Source organism: Melopsittacus undulatus, chromosome 5 (assembly GCF_012275295.1).
Source record: "Melopsittacus undulatus isolate bMelUnd1 chromosome 5, bMelUnd1.mat.Z, whole genome shotgun sequence".
Classification (NCBI taxonomy): domain Eukaryota; kingdom Metazoa; phylum Chordata; class Aves; order Psittaciformes; family Psittaculidae; genus Melopsittacus; species Melopsittacus undulatus.
In genome coordinates, this window is record NC_047531.1 from 2,000,504 (window position 1) to 2,016,705 (window position 16,202).

The following is a 16,202-nucleotide window of genomic DNA, read 5'->3' on the forward strand; positions in this document are numbered from 1 at the left end:
GTGTTTGCTCCAAGAGAAAGCCAAGAAGGACGGTGTTAATAAAGAGAGATTTAACTGAGGGCTGTGCTTGGAATAAAGTGGGCTACAAAAAGGTCAAATTTGATCAGTTGGAGCAGATTACAAGGGCTTTAAAAGGTAGTGGGAAAGAAATGAAACTGGGACTGTGAAGCAATATAGCACAAGATTGATTTTGGGGGTGGAGAGAAGCTGGGACAAGTGCTTATCAGCTTGAGAAGGAGGAAGAGCTGTGCTGGGTTTGTTGTCATTCCCGCACTGAGTAGAGTACTTGCTGCTTTTGTGGTTAGGCTTCCCTGCTGTGGGGCTGTTTTTTTTCCTTCTTATATATATATTTTATCTTTACTATTCCTGCAATGGTGTCTATAATCTCTGACTTGGATCCTCTGAAAAGCTGGAAAGTTTTAAGGTAGGCCTATGTTTTCTTCTGTTTGGTACAGGCGTTTTTGGTTTAGCCCTAAATTAACGGGAGCTTGAGTTATAATCGAAATGTGAGCCCTGGGTTTAAGTAAGAGAAAAGTTTCTGGTAATTAGAGCCCTTTTAAGATGCAGCAAACCTTTGAGCAGATGTTTAGAGAGACCCGAGGGAGATGTTTTAAACATACTTCTCAGTGTTACAGTGCAGAGAGGGGTTTTTCTCCTTTCTTTCTTCCTTGTTCATAAGGAGAGGTTGCTCCGCACATCCAAGTTAACAGTAAAGGCTCCCACCAGTTGAAACTGCGGGATTAACTCTCTGCTTTCCGCACCGTGCTCTGCAGGGCATCCGGGTGGGAAACTTCAGAGGAGCAAAAAACAGCATGGAAGTTGAGCAAGGAGTGGGAAAATAGTCCTGGGGGGAAGCAAGGGGGACAAACGTGCTTGTTTTGTTCCTTGTTTCGTTTTGGTGTTGAAACTTCCACACTTTGTTGTCCCTCCAAGGCATGTGTTTGATACGTAAAAGTTGGATGCTTGCAATCAGTTTGGTACTGCTTTTTACCTTCAGTACTGCTGTTTTTCTTTGTATAGTGAAAAAGGGTAACTTGAGCTGCTAAAAAGAAGGGAAGGGGGAATCATTGTTAACGCCTGCTGCAGCTATTACAGCTCCACAGTGTTAAATGACCTTGTTTAATGCTGCTTGTAAGTGCCTTACTGAGTGTCCGGACATGCAGAAAGTTTGCAGATGGTTTGCAGAAACTTCACTGGAATATTTGGGAACGTAGACGGTGAAATGAAATACATGAATGAAATGAAATAAAAATAGTTAAATATAAAGCTAAATACATTTTCTTCAGCTCTTATGCAAAACATGAAGCTGCGCCTAGTATTAACGCAGTATTTTGTTATTTAAAGGGAGTAAATTGCAAGGGTTTTGAGAGGGTATGTGAATTGTGATATTATGATGACATATACAATAATAATAATACAGTATATTTTAGCTTCTTACTGCAGTGTTTTAAAGAACTTATTAATGTGTCCTGAGCTGAAGGAGGAAAAACAACCCTTATAAAGTTAAACCGTAAAGTTTACTTCCATTAGTAGTTTTTTTCCTGTTTTTCTCACATTTGCAGAACGTTGAACTTTTCTTTTTCGGAAGTTTGAATTTCTCTGTCAGTCTTCTGAGCCTGTGCATAGGAATGTGAACTGAGATCCTTTATCCTTGACTGTGGCATGGGACTTGGCACAGCGGGCTTACTGCAAGTTTGTTTTGTTGGTTTGGTTTGTTTGGGGCTCTTTTCAAGCCATTTAGGACTGTCAGCACGGAATGATGGGTTTCTATTTGACTTTCAAAGCCTCAGTGTGGTTGTTAGCTCGCATGTGTTATGCGGGATAGTGGAGGGCTGTGATTGGCATCTGGGGTAAATAGTGGAGTTACATCAGACCAGAGCAGGGGTGACTGCTGTGAGTCATCACCAATGAATGCCCGAAAAGGACTTTTGCAGAGCTTCATATGTGTTGTCTTACAGCGTGTGCACCAGAAAAGCTATTCTAGGAATTGCTTTAAGAGTTCATCTCACTCTATGAGACTACTTCTGGTTCCTCTGCTAGTCAAGTCAGGTGATGCCAGGTTTTTGCTGCTTTGAGGGATGACACAGAGCACTTGAAAGTATAAAAGATTGAAGGAGGGGACATTGTTGACCCCTCAAAGAATCCTGGTTTCCTAGAAAAATGATGTGTTTGCATGACTGTAAAAGAACTATCTCCTTGGCACTTTTTCCCTATAGCATTGTGACATTTCCTAGTGTTGTGTGTATATCTGGAGATTAGTTGTATGGATGCAGAGTAGGTCAAAGATGTGATTAAGTCAGTTTTACTGGATGTGTCTGTGTGTATTTACAGCGTATAATTACAGCAGCAACCCTGTATGAATGTGGCATTGTGCTGATCAGCTGCAGGACGCAGAGGGTTAAGGGGTGGTGCATCGCTATATGTAATATAAGTGAAATAGTCACTGATAGTAAAAAGCTAGAAATCAACATGCAGTTCATATGGCTTATGACTTATTACATTGAAATGCTGCTTCTGGCTTCCATAAATTTTAGTTCCCCTTCTGCAGGCCAATTCCCAGCTTGTTTGATGCTTCTGAACTTACTGTTTTTAGTGCCTCTTCTCCCTATACAAAGGAGCCTATAGCTAATATTCATAGGAAACAGAGCAACGTTTCTGTGTGCTTCTCTTAGGTGACATGTAGCAATTCTTAAGAGCCAAATGAAATGCTGTAGCAAATGCAATGCTCAGCTCAAGAGTAGCATCCTATGGCAGCAGATTCTCAACTTTGTTTTCCCTGTGCTTCTACTGTAATTTATTCTGTGACTCGCTCCCAGTTTGAGACCTGCTTAGTTGGGAAAAGACTGAAGGATGCAGATTTCATGGAGGCAGGGCAAGGGGGAGGAATAATGGCATTGGGGCTCAATAACTCTCAGGGGCTTGGTGCAGCTATGAACTGCCTTGGTGCTGATTGCCCTCATGTCAGCTGAGCTCTGGCTCCTCTGCCCTGCTCCCTAAATCCACTGGAAGCACATCCTCTTCCCTCTGAATAAAGGTAATAATAAAGGAAAAGATATAATATAACAACAGACAAGGCTGTGGGAGGTGATGGAGCCTGATGGGTGTGAGAGGTAGTGTTGGAGGATGGCAGAGGATTTGTTGGAGAGCACTGGGAGAGCTAGCAGAGGTATTAATGGCAATAAATGGCAATGTGGTGTGTGTATATATAATATTACATCAGTCCTTCCTCTTCTGTTGTCTGTCTGGGGTAGGACAGCGAGGATTGCAGTACTTTCTGGCAAGCCTCAGCACCCACTGGGTTCACATTACAGCAAGGGGGGAGGATCTTGGGCTCTGAACAGAGTTTAATGTGCAGAACAAAACCCACTACAGAAAGTATTTTCTTTCACTGGATTTCTTGATAGTGATCTGAATATTAAAGTTACTGGAAAGTAATCTCTGATAGCTCATGGATTTGTTCTTTCCCTCCTGTTGACTCTCTTCAGATAAGCTCCCAGCATAAAATCTATGCTTTGACATTAACACAGTGCTGCCTGATCTTCCTTTATAGATGCCTTCTCACTTTTCACAGTGACTACAGTAAGTGGCATGTCTGTTGTATTCTCTGGAGCCAGGAGAGATTGGCAAAACTTCAGGCCTTTTAAATATCCTTCAGAGCCTTACAGCAAATGGTGTGTGCTTGCCCAGCCCTCTATAGACATAGGAATCCCATTTACTTACATCCAAAATGATAAGGGAGTTGGAAGCCTAGACTCCCTAGTGCATAAGAGACCAAGATCAGCTCTTATGACTCCAGAGATATCTCTAATCTCTGTTTCAAACTTCCTTGTACACCTGAGATGTGGTTTTGCTCTTCATATGTGATAGGGACAGCCTTGGTCACTGTTTCTGAAGTGACCTGTGTTCTGGGCCTCTGCAGCAGCTAAAGCATGGCAAGGAGAGGCACTAAGAGAGAACAAAATACATCTCTCAAGGCCATGTCTATGCTGCTGCTTTTCTCCCTTAATGTGCTCCAACAGGGCTAAATGCAGCACTATAAATCACATGAACTACCTATACAGGGAAGACCTTGTCCCCCTTTTGCATTCCTATCTGAAGAAGTATGTGACCTTTCTATGGCTTATGGCTGGGAATACAAAAAAGTGGGTTTTAACTTGACTTTGCAACCTCAAGGTGAAATCCAAGCAAAAAGCAGGAGTGCTCACTCAGATGAGCAGTGAACTTGCAGTCTGTGAAGCAGTGGATCTTGCTGTGCTGCTCTGCATTCAAACGACCTGCATTTCACAAATCCTAATGAACTGGCCCATAAAACTTGGCTGGTGGAGTTGGGAATGTCTTATTTGGAACATGCCATGTGTCAGGCAGATGTACCAACTCAAATGTTCTCTCCAAAATGCCTTTTCCCACCACACATGCCATCCATACAACCTGTAAATGGTTTAGCTTTTCAGGAAAAAAAAGCCATTTTCATGCTTAACAAGTCAATCCAGAGGGAGCAATTTCAGCCTAGTTTGTGTTTGTATTATGAGCTATTTAGGGTAAGTAGCCCTATCATCACACCCTGCTCCTGTGATTGCCTATGGACTGAGTAGTTTTAAAGTGATCAAAATGGGGAAGAAGGGGGAAGTCCACACAACAGCTCAAATTCAGTTGTTGGCACACAGAAATAAACCAAGACCAAACTCTAATGTGCCAGTAGTCTTACTCCTGCTTTGGCTTTCCCCTTTCCGTTTTAGCAAAGCTTAAGGTAAGGCATCCAGCCTTGTATTCAATATCAGAATAGACCAGTTGAGTGCCTGAACCCCCCTGCAGCACAGAACTATTGTTCAGGAAAAAGGGGGTAAAAAACCCTTATTTCTCATGTGTTTTACTCCGTTTTTCATTGTTTTACTTTCTCATGTGTTTTACTAAATAACATTTAACAATGTTATCTCCACCCCATTACTCAAAACCAAAAGAAAACAAGCCCTGAAAGTTTGGCCCATGGATTTAATGCTGGGCTCCATCACCGCCATGAAATACAGATAATGGAATTTCAGATGTCAGTGGACAACGCAGATTCCCCCATAATTGACACAATATGTTGGCTTAAAATAAATAAATACATAAAGACGGGTGTGTATCATGGAATAACTAAAAACACGTTCCAGAAACGGTTTTCCAGTTAACCCCTCCAACAACACAGAACATGTCAGAGATGGCACTGAAAGTGTTGCTAGTGAGGGTCACATAAATCTCAAGTTGTGACACCAGGGGTATGACGGTTGGTTCTCAGCTCTGATATGTAAAATACGAGCAGCAAAACAGTCTGGATTCCTCTGCTTTCAGTTTGAATGCCTCTGGAGTCACTCAAGTGCATAATACTGGGATGCAAAATTAGGGCCAGCTATATCAAAGGATTTTAATCATTTTTCCATCTTTTGTGTCTGTGATTCCTTTGCACTTTACTGAGGACAATGCTGGCAGTCTTTCTTGGTTTGTTTCTTCTTCTTAGAAACACAGGATCTATGGGGTGATTGAAAAAGTGAAGATAACAGAAAATAGCAGATTAGGATGTAACACACTCCTGCACCCATTGTTGATGGCTGAGAAAGTCATCCAGTCCTTCTCTAAGCTGGTGCAGATTTATTCTCTTGCATCTTTATTTTCCCCTGATTAAAATTCAATATTGCTCCTTTCAATAAGAGGTTATTCTCCACTGTTTTACTAAAAACAATCCACTTTTCATATTAAGCCTGTATACAAGCGTATTATATCTTGTTCATTTGAACATGCGTTGTTAAATCTTCCTTGTGCTTTATGGGGGATTTAACCATCCAATTCAAATGAATGCTCTTTCACAAAGGGGTTTACTTGCCATTGCTGCTATGTTCCTTTGCCTAATTGTTTAAATTGCCCCAACCCCTACAACGTAACATGAAATTACTGTGCCAGCAACACAGATGCCTAGCAAGAGTGTGACGGTAAGTGTATAGTAACACTGTGATCCAGCCACCAGTGATGCACAGGTCAGGGACTTCCTATGCCAGCTTCCTCCATGAATTTATCTGGTTTTGCAGCTGTAGCTTGGAGCCCACAACATCTTGCAGCAAGGAAATTCTGTGGTTTGACACTTTCCTGCTTGCTTTATGCTACAAAAGCAGTGCTTTGGCAGGGCTCTCTTTATTTGTAAGTTTGTCTTGCATCTGTGTTTTGGGACATGTGGTAGCTGTTTTGAGTGGTTTCCCTGCTAAGGTCTTGAGACACTGAGTTCAGGTTCCTTTCTTTTGAGGGGAGATTGTGTTATTTCTGTATCTATTATACCCCTAAATTTCATTCCTCATCCTTGGGCTATATGGTCTAGTGGAAGTTGTCCCTGCCCATGGCAGGGGGGTTGGAACTAGATCTTAAGGTCCTTTCCAACCCAAAACATTCTATGGTTCTATGACCTGTGATTAGTGGCATCCAGTTACATTGATCCACATATTGCAGGATGCAGGTAAAAACCAAGATCATCCTTTCCTACATGCACTACTTAATCATACTGATTTTCACCTACCACTTCATAGTCTTAATCTCTAAAACCAGTAAGAGTTCTAATTTACTCCTGCAGCGCTTTCCTAACTGGCCCACTACTAATTTTAAGCTTTGCTTAATTCTGCCCTCAGTAGAACTGAAATAAGGATGAATTTGCCTGTAGAAAGGAAAGGTAACTGGGCAGTGGCAGTGCTACAGTGTGACTTGAGAGATGAGGTTATAATTTCAAGGTTTTCCCAGGCTTTCCGTGTCAGTTTGGGTGAGTTACTTAATCTTTGTGTGCCTCAGTTCCCACAAGTGAAATGGAGTTGTTAATACCTATCCTATCTACTTTGGCTGTAAACTTTTCATGGCTATAGAGATGCACGGCTCTTTCCATGCAGAGCCCATAGCAGTGAGGGCTCAAGCCTTGGTCTGGGCTTTTCACAACCTGCCCTCACAAAAATAACTTACTTCACTGAAACTAGAATTTAACTCTTTTTGAGAACAAGTAATTCCTTGGTCATTTCCTGTAACCTTTTCTTCACTATTTCTTCCTTTACAATGCAGTTCCACAGAGGAGCCACTAGAATTCCTCACATGCATCAGCTTTTTTCCAAGAAGTTGTTAGGCTGAAGCTGGTTTTAAGCCTGAAACCCAGAGCTGAATGAGCTTTGCCTAATGGTAAATTACTTAGCTTGGGTGTCTGGGTTTCTTATTATTCCCCTTTGGGTTTTTCTCTGTGTGTGATGCTTCTGTTCAGTAACCCTTTATCAAAATGTGTAAGTTCTGTTACTGCTCTGCTTTATTAAACTGCCTCCAAGCTTAGTCTTTCCTTTAGTACGCAAGTTATTTCTCTGCATAGCTGCTTTTTTCATGTCTGAGAGGTGCATATGTGAATAATTCTTTCCATAGGCTTATGTTTTACTCTCCATTTTTGTAATCCTTTCCTCAGTTGAAACTTTACTCACCTGTATTCCATCACATTTATTCAGTGATACCTGTGCCACATGGCATTTTCCCAGCCATCAGTAATGTAACCACTTGTCCAAATGCAGTCATTAGAGCAATGAGACTCCTCTAGCAGTTATTGTTACAGCATTGCCTGTATAACAGGCTTTGTTTTGTTCAAGATAGCTTCATTAAAGATCTCTTGCACCCCTGTTAGTCTCAAGTGCTGTACAAAGGATAAAGCAAAGGTGCAGATCACCAAGGAGATTTGCAGACTCTCTTCTTGGGCCTTTACATCAAGACCAAGAAGAGTTCTACTTTGTTTGACCTGAGCAGGAGCTGAATTTCTTATCCATAGGGAAAATGCTCCAACTGTTCTCTATGGGTGTTGTCTTGTGAGTCTCCCAAGGAACCTGTTCAGACTTCAGAGCTCTGATACTCCTGAAAAATGCTCTGTGGCACTAAAAAATTCTTAGCATAACCTGAATTTTACTATCTAACCCCTGAATATGCTTCTACTGATTAGACTCAATTTTTCCTTACTAAGGAACCCAAACAAACCAACCTCATGAATCACATTCCTATTTACCTTTCCAAGATGTTTTTCTTTGTGTGTTTTCCCCATGTTTCATCACAAGTGGGAGAGATCCCTTGGGTTTTTTAATCCTCATCCGGGAGAGAGTCTGTGCATCCCCTGCGCACAGAGTTTGTTCTACTCACTCATTATAGGATGCATGCTCTTGAGTTGGTTCCAAGCTCGTATTAGCCAACTATGAACTGTTGATCTGCACATACTGGCCTTTTATTGCTGGTCCTTTTTTCCAACCAAGATTTAAAACTAAAGAATTTCTAAAGGTAGGGATATTGGGATGCTCCAGTGATTCCCACAATAAATGTATTGCCTCTTCTGTTGTACATGTGGATTTCAGATTATTGGGAAGATCTGCCATGTCAGCTGTGCTAGACCTTTTTCCTTTTTCAGATGTCAAGTTAAATTGCCAGTAGCTGGTTATCTTCAAGAAATGCTTTATATGGATACTTTGTATCTGTTAAAAAATTCATTTACTTGTTCAAGGAACTTTGCAAGAGTCTTTGGTAGTAGAAGACTGATTCTCAGCTTGACATACCTGAACTGCAGACTAATACATTTATGTATTAAATTAGTAGATCAATGGAGCCAGAACTTAGTTGAGGTTTGAAATGTTGGTATGACTTTGGAGCGATTTGATTAAGCGTATTCCATCCAAGAATTTGCATGGATATTACAGAAAGCTTTAAAGTAAAAGGGGGGAGAGGTTAGGGTTTTTGCTTTAGCTTTAAGACTCTTTGTTTTAAGTAGGGTTCTTGTTTTCCAGGTCCTAAAGACAAGTATTATGCATTATAGAAAGGACTTCAGGCGAGTCTTTGAAGCTGTGGACATTCACATTCTGAAAGATCTGTGGACTTACTAATCTTTTTCCACATAGAATAGGTTATAAATCTGCAAGTGAGTTAATCTACATGCATCACCCCAGCACTACTCTTCCTGTTACACTCATCCTGAACCAGGAGGCACTGTCACATTTTAAGCCAAGACTACTTTAATTCTGCAAATAGTAACTAAATTCACCTTCAAGCACTTGTAGGATGAATTTTGCTTCTCTGTCTCCTAGGCTGTAATTAATCTGTTTTAAGCAAGCAAGGGGTTACTGTATATTAATCAGAGGTGGTTTCTAGTCCCTGGGAGGTTTGCATGACTTTATGTGTGACTTCCTTCAAGAAGTACTGGGTCTGTCATCTGTGTTATGTATTAGAGTCTTAATTTTTAGGCTTAGGGGAAGAGCTTCAGTCCCACCAATAGCTGGCACTGCTGAAGCTGGTGGATGTCTCTGTGGCCCTTGGACTTCCCCCTTGTTGGAAAAACTGACCTTGCCAAGAGCTGCAAGATGCTGTTGACTGGGGTCAAGTTTTGGCTGGACGTGCCAAAATAAGGGATTTGGGAAGAATTATAAGCTCAGAAGGGGAAGATAAGTATTAAAGGTTTCAAATGCAGTGGTGGGGAGAAAAGTATTTATACACAGATGTAAACTTATGTTGACTCAAAAAGGAATTAATTGGCAGGGTCTTTTATGTGACTTTTGGGGTTAGATTTCCAGATGACACAAACTGACAATGTTCTATTGAGCAAGATCTACTTGCCCCACACGCACTGCAGAAGACTTGACATCTTTCTTTTTGTACATGAAGTTCCTGGATCTAATAGGAGAAAAAATGCCTTGGTCAGAGTACTTATTGTACTAATTAATTCCACCCCGCTGATGCCCAGTTTTACTGTGTCTGAAGTCTGGACTCTAAAAAGCTCGTGGGAATAAGGTTACATTAAGTTTTATTTTTCTACTTATTTTTTCCTGTGTTTAAAAGAAACAGATGACTTAGCTCTTTCCTTTATAGTCAGTGTTCAAATAGACTAATAAATTTAGCATAGTCTATTAACAACCCTAAACCTGTGGCAACCTAGGTCGCAGGCAAGCTGTGTAAACTAACTATGTAAGTTGCATACCAACTCCAAATCATTGGAAAATGGTAATAGGAGAAACCAGACTTGATATATTAGACAGTAACTTTATTTCTTCACTACCAGTTTGGACTGAAAGTTTCCTGATTTTTGCAAAGGGATTTTGTAGTTTATTTATTAATTAATTCATGCAAAAGCAGTTTGTATTTTTAACTCGGAACAACGTGGTTCTGGGTCTGTTCTTACTTTGAGCTCAGATCTCCCTGCTGTTGAGTGAGAGCTGCAGCTATATGTCTGTGGGCAGCACGTTGCTCTGTTTGCCATGAGAGTCATTAAAATCTGTGGTTAATGAGAGCTTACACCATGTGCATAGTTCTTATGAGTGCTACTGTAGAGTCTTGTTACATGATGCCTCAAAGCTGGCTATATTGCTATTTTATGTTGACTTTGAGGCCTTCTTTTATGTCTTTACTGTCATTCTTCTCATAAGAAGAATTCAAAAGCAGCTTCAGTCTTCCACCCCCACACCCCAGAGAAAAAGCAAGTCTTTTATTAAAAGATCCCCTAATTTAAAAGTACCCGGTCTAGCAATTTTTTCTATAACAAGCTACAATCTGAATTTTCCTATTGGTAGGAATCTGGGATGCAGTTTTTGCACTTCGCATCCTTTCTTCTCTTAGTTGTAAATACTACAGAACCAAGCACAGCAGGGCATCAAACCATAAAAATAAGTAAGTAATCTTACAGTGACAAAACAGCACAAACACTATGATCCACTGCAAAGAAAACTTGCGTTGTTCACATTGGTGCGGTTGGGTAAAGGCAACAAGGAGAATGAGCATGGAGGTTCAATTCCAGGAGGCATAACTTTATTCTATTTACATGCAGTTAAGAAGTTACCTTTGTATGTTTGATACAGTCACAGATGCTAACTTGGCAGGCATCTGCACAGTAATTAACTCAATTACTGTTAATTTCTACAATAGTCACTGTTTAATTAAAAATCATAGAATCATGGTTTGGATTGGAAGGGACCTTAAAGATCATCCAGTTCCAACCCCTCTGCCATAGGCAGGGACAATAAAACGAAACATAATAAAATAAAACACTTTAAAACAGAATGTCTTGTAATGTACACAAACCTAGTTTGAATGTAACTATGTTATTAATTTGACTGTACTAATCACTGCCTTGTTTTCCCATCAAACTCTCTGCAAGTTATTACAGAGCTGATTGTGTGTTGTGTATTGTCAGTTCAGGTTGTGGATTAAATTTAAGCAGGTATTATGAAAATACAGTTTATAGCAACAGGGGAAACCCAAGCTCTGTTGATGAAAATGAGCCATGTACACAGTGAGCTTGCGATATGAACATGTAACAGTGTCAGGCTTCACGTTGCAACATCACAAAACACGACCATTTAGAGGAAAGAATTAGTTCTGCATTTATTCTTTTTGTCCACATTTGTTCTTATAATGCACAACAGCAGTCAGACCACACAGGAAGTTTGCACAAATCTACATGGTAAAAGTGGGATGGGAAAGCAGAAGTAGCCCAGCAGCAAAGGGTTGGGCATTTTGTATTTCTTCCGCAGCTGGAAGCTTAGTGTGGCACTACCCAATACAATCAGCTTTGCAGGGAGGAAGCTGTGCAGTCAGTATATATGATGGTTTCTTAAGATGTGATGATCTGGAACAGAGCAGTTACCTATATATGGTATCTTTGTATCTCCTCAGTAGTAGCAGCCAGTTTTAATTCCTTCAGGAAGATGATAAAAAAATGGGCTTTAACTGAGGGTTTCCAGCAATAGTTAGCTAATAAGGAAGTCCTTTTAGGTCTGAAATGATGAGGAATGTTTAAGTATTGAGACAGAGTTGTACAGAATCACAGTTTATTTTTCATGCTGTATTTTGTATTTCTTTTCTGGTTTTATTGTTTGTATTTTGTCATAATAAGGGGAAAAGGAGGGAAGATCTTGTGAGAGATTTGAAACCAATAACCCACATGACAATTAGCTCAGAGGATGCTGTGCCAGTAGAAACCAAATGCTTAGAATTGGGAGGGAAATTATGGATGATAACATCTACAATTAGACAGGATTAAAATGGATGGGGAAGGACATAAGTCCTCACGCTTTGGCCAGTTACTACTTGAGGTTGAGAAGAATCTTTCCTTATTTGGCAACGTATCCCATCCATGTAGGCTTTTTGTACCTCTTAGGGATGGTAGGTCATAAAAACACTCCCTTCTGACGCCTTGGGACGGCAACTGTGTTATACAAGCGTGTTAAAATCCTATTAATTGATTTTTATTTTCCTAATATTGAATTCCAACAGTATTTCCTTTCTTGAGATGCAATACATGAGTCAAAAAAAGGATAAATCTCTCAAGCTTTATGTCACTGAAGAATATACTTTTCTTTCACTGTATTATATATGGTATCTTAACCACTTTCTAGGTTCCACACAGTAATTTTTCATTGCATTAAAATAATTATCCATCACCATTTGAACTTGATGTGCTCTCAGATAGGTAAACTGTGTACTTCAGCAAGCCAGCATGCATTCCGACGTTGTTATGGGCAAGATTTGCATGGGGAGAATGTGGACTTCCTCCCCCTCTTCCCCATGATAAAATCTCTGTACACAATAGCTGTACTGCCACATGTCATGGGGACATTGTGTAAATTAGAGTTACAAATTTGTCAGCCTAACCAAATGTCTGAAAGAATAATGTCATATTAGTTGTATTTCAGCTGTAAGCCTGGCCTGATTTAAGGTTGATTTGTGTGGCAGCTAGCCATACCAACAGCTTGTGCATGGTTGATTATAAACAACTTTGTTTTAATGTAACAAGATTCTCATTTCATTCCTGGGAGTTTAATGCGGTGGTGATCAAAGATAAATTCAGACACATCGGTGAGGTAAAGGATTAGATTAGACTGGCCAGAAAAGACAGGCTCTTGAAGATCCTAAGACTGCAAGGTCTTTTGTATGTTGTAACTCAAACTTTCTGAAGCTGGATAGTGCATCTGAAAATACATAGATGGAGAATGGCATTACATGCATAGCAAGTCTTGATATAATTTGGTCCAGTTTTGATTTGCATTAAATTCTACTTTTTTATAGAAGGACGTGTGTGCTCAACCAAAGGGTTTTGCCTTTTTGGGGGGATTTGTTAGTTCATTTTGTGTTTTTGTTTGTTCAGAAAAGCCTTATTCCTTTGGGATTGCAAGTCCTTTTTCTTTTACATTTTTCTTTCCATATTAAGCATGAAAGATTTATTTGCCATGAGTTGAAACCCTTGAAATCTGTTTTGTTTGTCTGGGGTTTGTGTGTGTGCCTTGGTTGAATCCTTTTGCAGCTTGGTTCAGACTCGGGGAGGGAGGGTCATGTTTGAGGTCTTTTGATATTTGTGGTAGTTTCAGTGTTGTAGGAAAGGTTTCTGTGTTGGTCCTCCCCCCCTCTCTTTATTACATATGGGTTTGGGGTGGGTTTTGGTTTAGGTTTGTTTGTTTGGGGGCTTTGTTGTTGTTAATGGCTTTTTGGTTTTGATGTTTCTTTCTGTGGTGGTGGGGATTAAAAGTGTCCTTGCCTAAAGTATTGCACCTGAGAGACACTCTGCTGCCTATTTTTAGGAGGCTTAAGACAATTTAGTGGTTTTGAGATTACCACCTCTGTGCCAAGCATCTCAGAAGCTGAGCGAGAAGTTCAGAAAAGGTGGGAGGGATTAAGGTAACCTTTGTTTGTGCCTACACTTACACATCAGCCTTCTAAAGAGGATGGGGAGGCACTAAGATGTTCCCTTTGTTTTAAAACCAGCAGTAGTCAACTTTGGTCTGTAAATGTCAGATTTGAGGGGTCTGGTTACATAAACACAAAACCTTGAGTTGGACCTTTGAGTGGTTCTTAAGCTTATTATGAACTGAATCAAAGTGCAGGAATGATTCCTTACTTAATTACCCCAATAAACTCCTGCTGCTTTGCAGCTTTATGTTCTTTCTTTGCAAATAACTGATTTTCAACACTCCCTCTTTCCCTCCTGTAGATAAAGTCCAACTCTTGCCATCAACCAGAATCAAACCCTTACACAACCATGGTTGGTACAGTTGGGAGAAATTTAGGGGTTTTTCTCCTTCTAACCCTTCCCCCCTAAATCTTTAATTCCTGACTTTATTTTGCTTAACAGAGCAACAATATAAATCATGAACTTTAAATTTTCTGTGTAGTACTGTCAATGGCAGGGGAGGAACGGGAGTAAAACCCTAAGGTCCGTCATTACAAGTCTGATATTTGTACCACAGGGCAGTGTGATGCTGGCCATCATCCTGATGTTGAGAAATCTTTAGAAGTAAAGATAATGAATCCAGTGCACCTAGTTTTTATAGTTACAAGTTTCCTTGGCTCTAAGCAAATTGCTTATGTGAATGGGGATTTCTAGTCTATAAACACACAGGGAAAAGGCACAGATGTTCACATGTATGCAAAGACTTTTAAGGTCAAAACCCTCTTGTTCACTCAGAAGGTAAAAATGCACAGATATGCTAGTATTTATGTATATAGATAGGTATAAGTATAGTGGGGTTTTCTTTACCTCTAAGATTATGGCACAGTTGAATTGTTCTTTTAAAGTCCCTGCCCATGGCAGGGGGGTCAGAACTAGATGATCTTGAGGTCCTTTCCAATCCTAACTATTCTATAATTCTATGATTCTAATTCCACATGAGCTTCTGACCAAATGTTCTGGGATATTTCCCTTTCACCTGGACTACTTGTCATACAAATGTTTCTTGATTCCAAATGGAAGCATCAGTCCCGTTTCTGGGTCAGATTTTCATGTTCCTTTTAATTGCGTGCTATAGTAAAACTCCTGCCCACCACGCACAGAAGACATCAGCTTGTGAAGATTTTTGTCAGTGTGTTTCATGGAAAGATTCTAAGTTGTTGAAAATAGTTTAAGTCTAGTTCTTGTGTATTCTCATGCTTACAGCTTGCTGTTTTACAGATCTGGGAGTTTTAAAGCTTCATACCAGTACTAATCAGTCTTAGCTGCACATCCCCAGCCTATGTATGAAGAAAATATGTTTTTATTTGTCAAAGAAGACTCTATGCCAAACCAAAAGCTTAATAGTCACTGAGTGCTGGGTGGGGATCTTTTTGTTTAGCTGTGTTTGCCCTGGAGATTGTTAGGCTGAGCTATTTGTTTAAAAGAAACAAAATGAAAGTTAAGAGGCCTGTAGCCAAGTTTTCAAATGATCCTCTTGCTCACTGGCACTCGCTGCGACAGGAAAAGTGATGGCTTCAAAAGTCATTTGGGCTCTCAGTTTTTGGAGTTTGAGCTCCTAAGAAAGCCTGGCCTTTTGCCTGCATCCTGAGTTTAGCCTGAGCACTGGGTGTTTTTCCAGTCTCCACAGTCTAAAATGAAGGCATGGGTTGGGAAGTTTCTAAGCCGGTTCTTGTTAAGGCATCTTCTTCGAGGTACTACTTGCCTTTAACTCTTCCTGACTTGAAAGAGTGTTCGTGATTGAGTTCCATATTGGCATATCAAACCAGAAATAGACCCCCAGTTTAAAGAGGTGTGCTTTCATTAGGGTTTGAGCCTCTCCTGCCTTTTCTTCTCTGTGAATCTCAATTGTTTCTAGTACTGTGTTTGACTTTGCTGTGAACTTTTGTTTGGCAAAGGGACATGTTTGTTTGTGACAGGCTGAGTTTTGTTGCCTTGCTTGAATTTTCTCCTGTTCTCCAAAATCACAGTGGCTTTCTTGGGAATCTTGCCAGTGTTTTAAGACTTCAAAGAGTGATAGTAAGATTTGTGTGCTCGTTTAAGGCTTACATAAGGCTAAAGCTAATATTTGTGGGCATGATTAAATGTGTTTGGTATTTTTTGGGGGAGGGATATATCTAACTTAAGAGTTATGTTGCTGCCTTGTGTGGGTTCTTATGATATGCAGCAGCAGCCCAACAAGTTATGTAGCAGAGGGAGAATCAATGCAGGGTGCTGGTACTCATAAATCAGATTAATGCTGCCTTACACCTCTTTATAAAAGCAGTGGATAACAACATTCTTAACATACATGTAATCAGTAAACAAGTGTTGTATTCATATACAAACCAGATTCTTATCATTCTCCTGCTGCAAAGTGTGTGACTTCGCAATGAATCATTTGCAGGAGATGAGTTAATACATGCTTGATGACAGTTCCAGCCAAAAAAGAATAAATGATGAATCGTAACATGAGGCAGATAATTGGGATGTGGGGGGT

The 16,202-nt window shown here is 40.2% G+C and overlaps 1 protein-coding gene across 1 annotated transcript in view; it reads left to right on the forward strand.

The window, feature by feature from the left end:
* Positions 1 to 307: 307 nt before the first annotated feature.
* The window catches only part of CELF2 (CUGBP Elav-like family member 2), a 378,952-nt gene continuing 363,057 nt past the window's right edge, over positions 308 to 16,202 (forward strand). Inside the window, exon 1 of the mRNA XM_013128049.3 lies at positions 308 to 424. Within this exon, the coding sequence (XP_012983503.1) occupies positions 372 to 424 (53 nt within the window). The 5' untranslated portion in view covers positions 308 to 371. The remainder of the gene's footprint in view (positions 425 to 16,202) is intronic.